The following is a 1148-nucleotide window of genomic DNA, read 5'->3' on the forward strand; positions in this document are numbered from 1 at the left end:
AGCAGGAACAGGAGCTCAGGCAGGGGCAGGGGCAGGGGCAGTGGCTCTAGCTGGGGAAGGGGAAGGGGTAGGAGGAGGGGCAGGAGCTGGTTTGGAGCAGTAGCAGGTGCAGGATCCAGGGCAGGAGCTGGGTCAGGGGCAGGAACAGTAGCAGGAGCTGGGTCAGGGGCAGGTGCCAGTTCTTCCTGGTCCGCGTCAGGCTGTCCGTGGGTGGGTGCCGGGTCACCTGCCAGCTCCTGGTCTCCTCCTGAAGTCGCTGCAGGCACCACCCCTTCCTTCAGAGCTGCCGATGGAGTTGGAGCCGGCTGTAGCTCCTGAGGTGGTGGAGCAGCTGTGAGAGGAGAAAAGCTCACCCCCGTGCCTGCTCTCCGTGGGCCTTTGCGGAGACAGAACCCAGCCCAGGGCCTCCCAGAGAAGCCATAGCCAGGAAGGAGCCCTCACGGGGACGTCTCCCCAACTGCAGTCCACCCGCTGGGTGTTCTGTGCCCAGTCGTTGCTCCTGGCCCCACACCAGCCTCTGGGGGCTCGTCCCTGTGGGGACAGCACTGACCCATCCCCACACACCACAAACACCCAGCCCCAGCCTTCTCACCCTCGGGCTCGGTCTCCATGGGCTCCGGCTCCTGGACCACTGTCCGGTGACCAACCACCTGGGACAGTGGTCTGGGTGGTGTTGTAGGTCTTGCCCGGCAATCCCCAGCACTTGTTTTTGGGGATGCCTGTGGGGTCAACCCCTCTGTCAGGGAGGAGGGCATGTCCGCCAGTCGCCTCGGGAGGTAATCCGTGGCCTTCTGCAAAGACAGGGACGGGTAGCCGGCTGGAGGCATCAAAGCCCTGCCCGGCCACCCTCACTGTCCTCCTGCCCAGTCCCCCTGCTGCTACCAGATCAGACACAGACCTGTGCGTGCACAGCCCTGCACCCGGGATGCAGTGACCCATCCCTGCAGGGCTATCGGGATAAACCTTGGGTAGAAGGGGCAGCGCCCGCACACCCCATCCCACGCAGCCAGCCTTGACCTTGAACATGACCTGCCCACTGGGAATCTGACCCCTCATCAGCCTGCTCCTGCTCAGGGTGGCCCCACCCCGCATGAACCCTCTTTACACACACACACGCACGCACACGCACACTCACACACAGACACGCA

The 1148-nt window shown here is 64.5% G+C and overlaps 1 protein-coding gene across 1 annotated transcript in view; it reads left to right on the forward strand.

Moving 5' to 3' along the window:
• Positions 1-289: 289 nt before the first annotated feature.
• LOC123324873 (endosome/lysosome-associated apoptosis and autophagy regulator family member 2-like) overlaps positions 290-1148 on the forward strand; it is a gene marked incomplete at its 3' end in the record, with an annotated part of 29418 nt that continues 28559 nt past the window's right edge. The window contains exon 1 of the mRNA XM_044915295.1: positions 290-333. Within this exon, the coding sequence (XP_044771230.1) occupies positions 290-333 (44 nt within the window). The remainder of the gene's footprint in view (positions 334-1148) is intronic.

This window comes from Neomonachus schauinslandi, chromosome 5 (assembly GCF_002201575.2).
Source record: "Neomonachus schauinslandi chromosome 5, ASM220157v2, whole genome shotgun sequence".
Classification (NCBI taxonomy): Eukaryota; Metazoa; Chordata; class Mammalia; order Carnivora; family Phocidae; genus Neomonachus; species Neomonachus schauinslandi.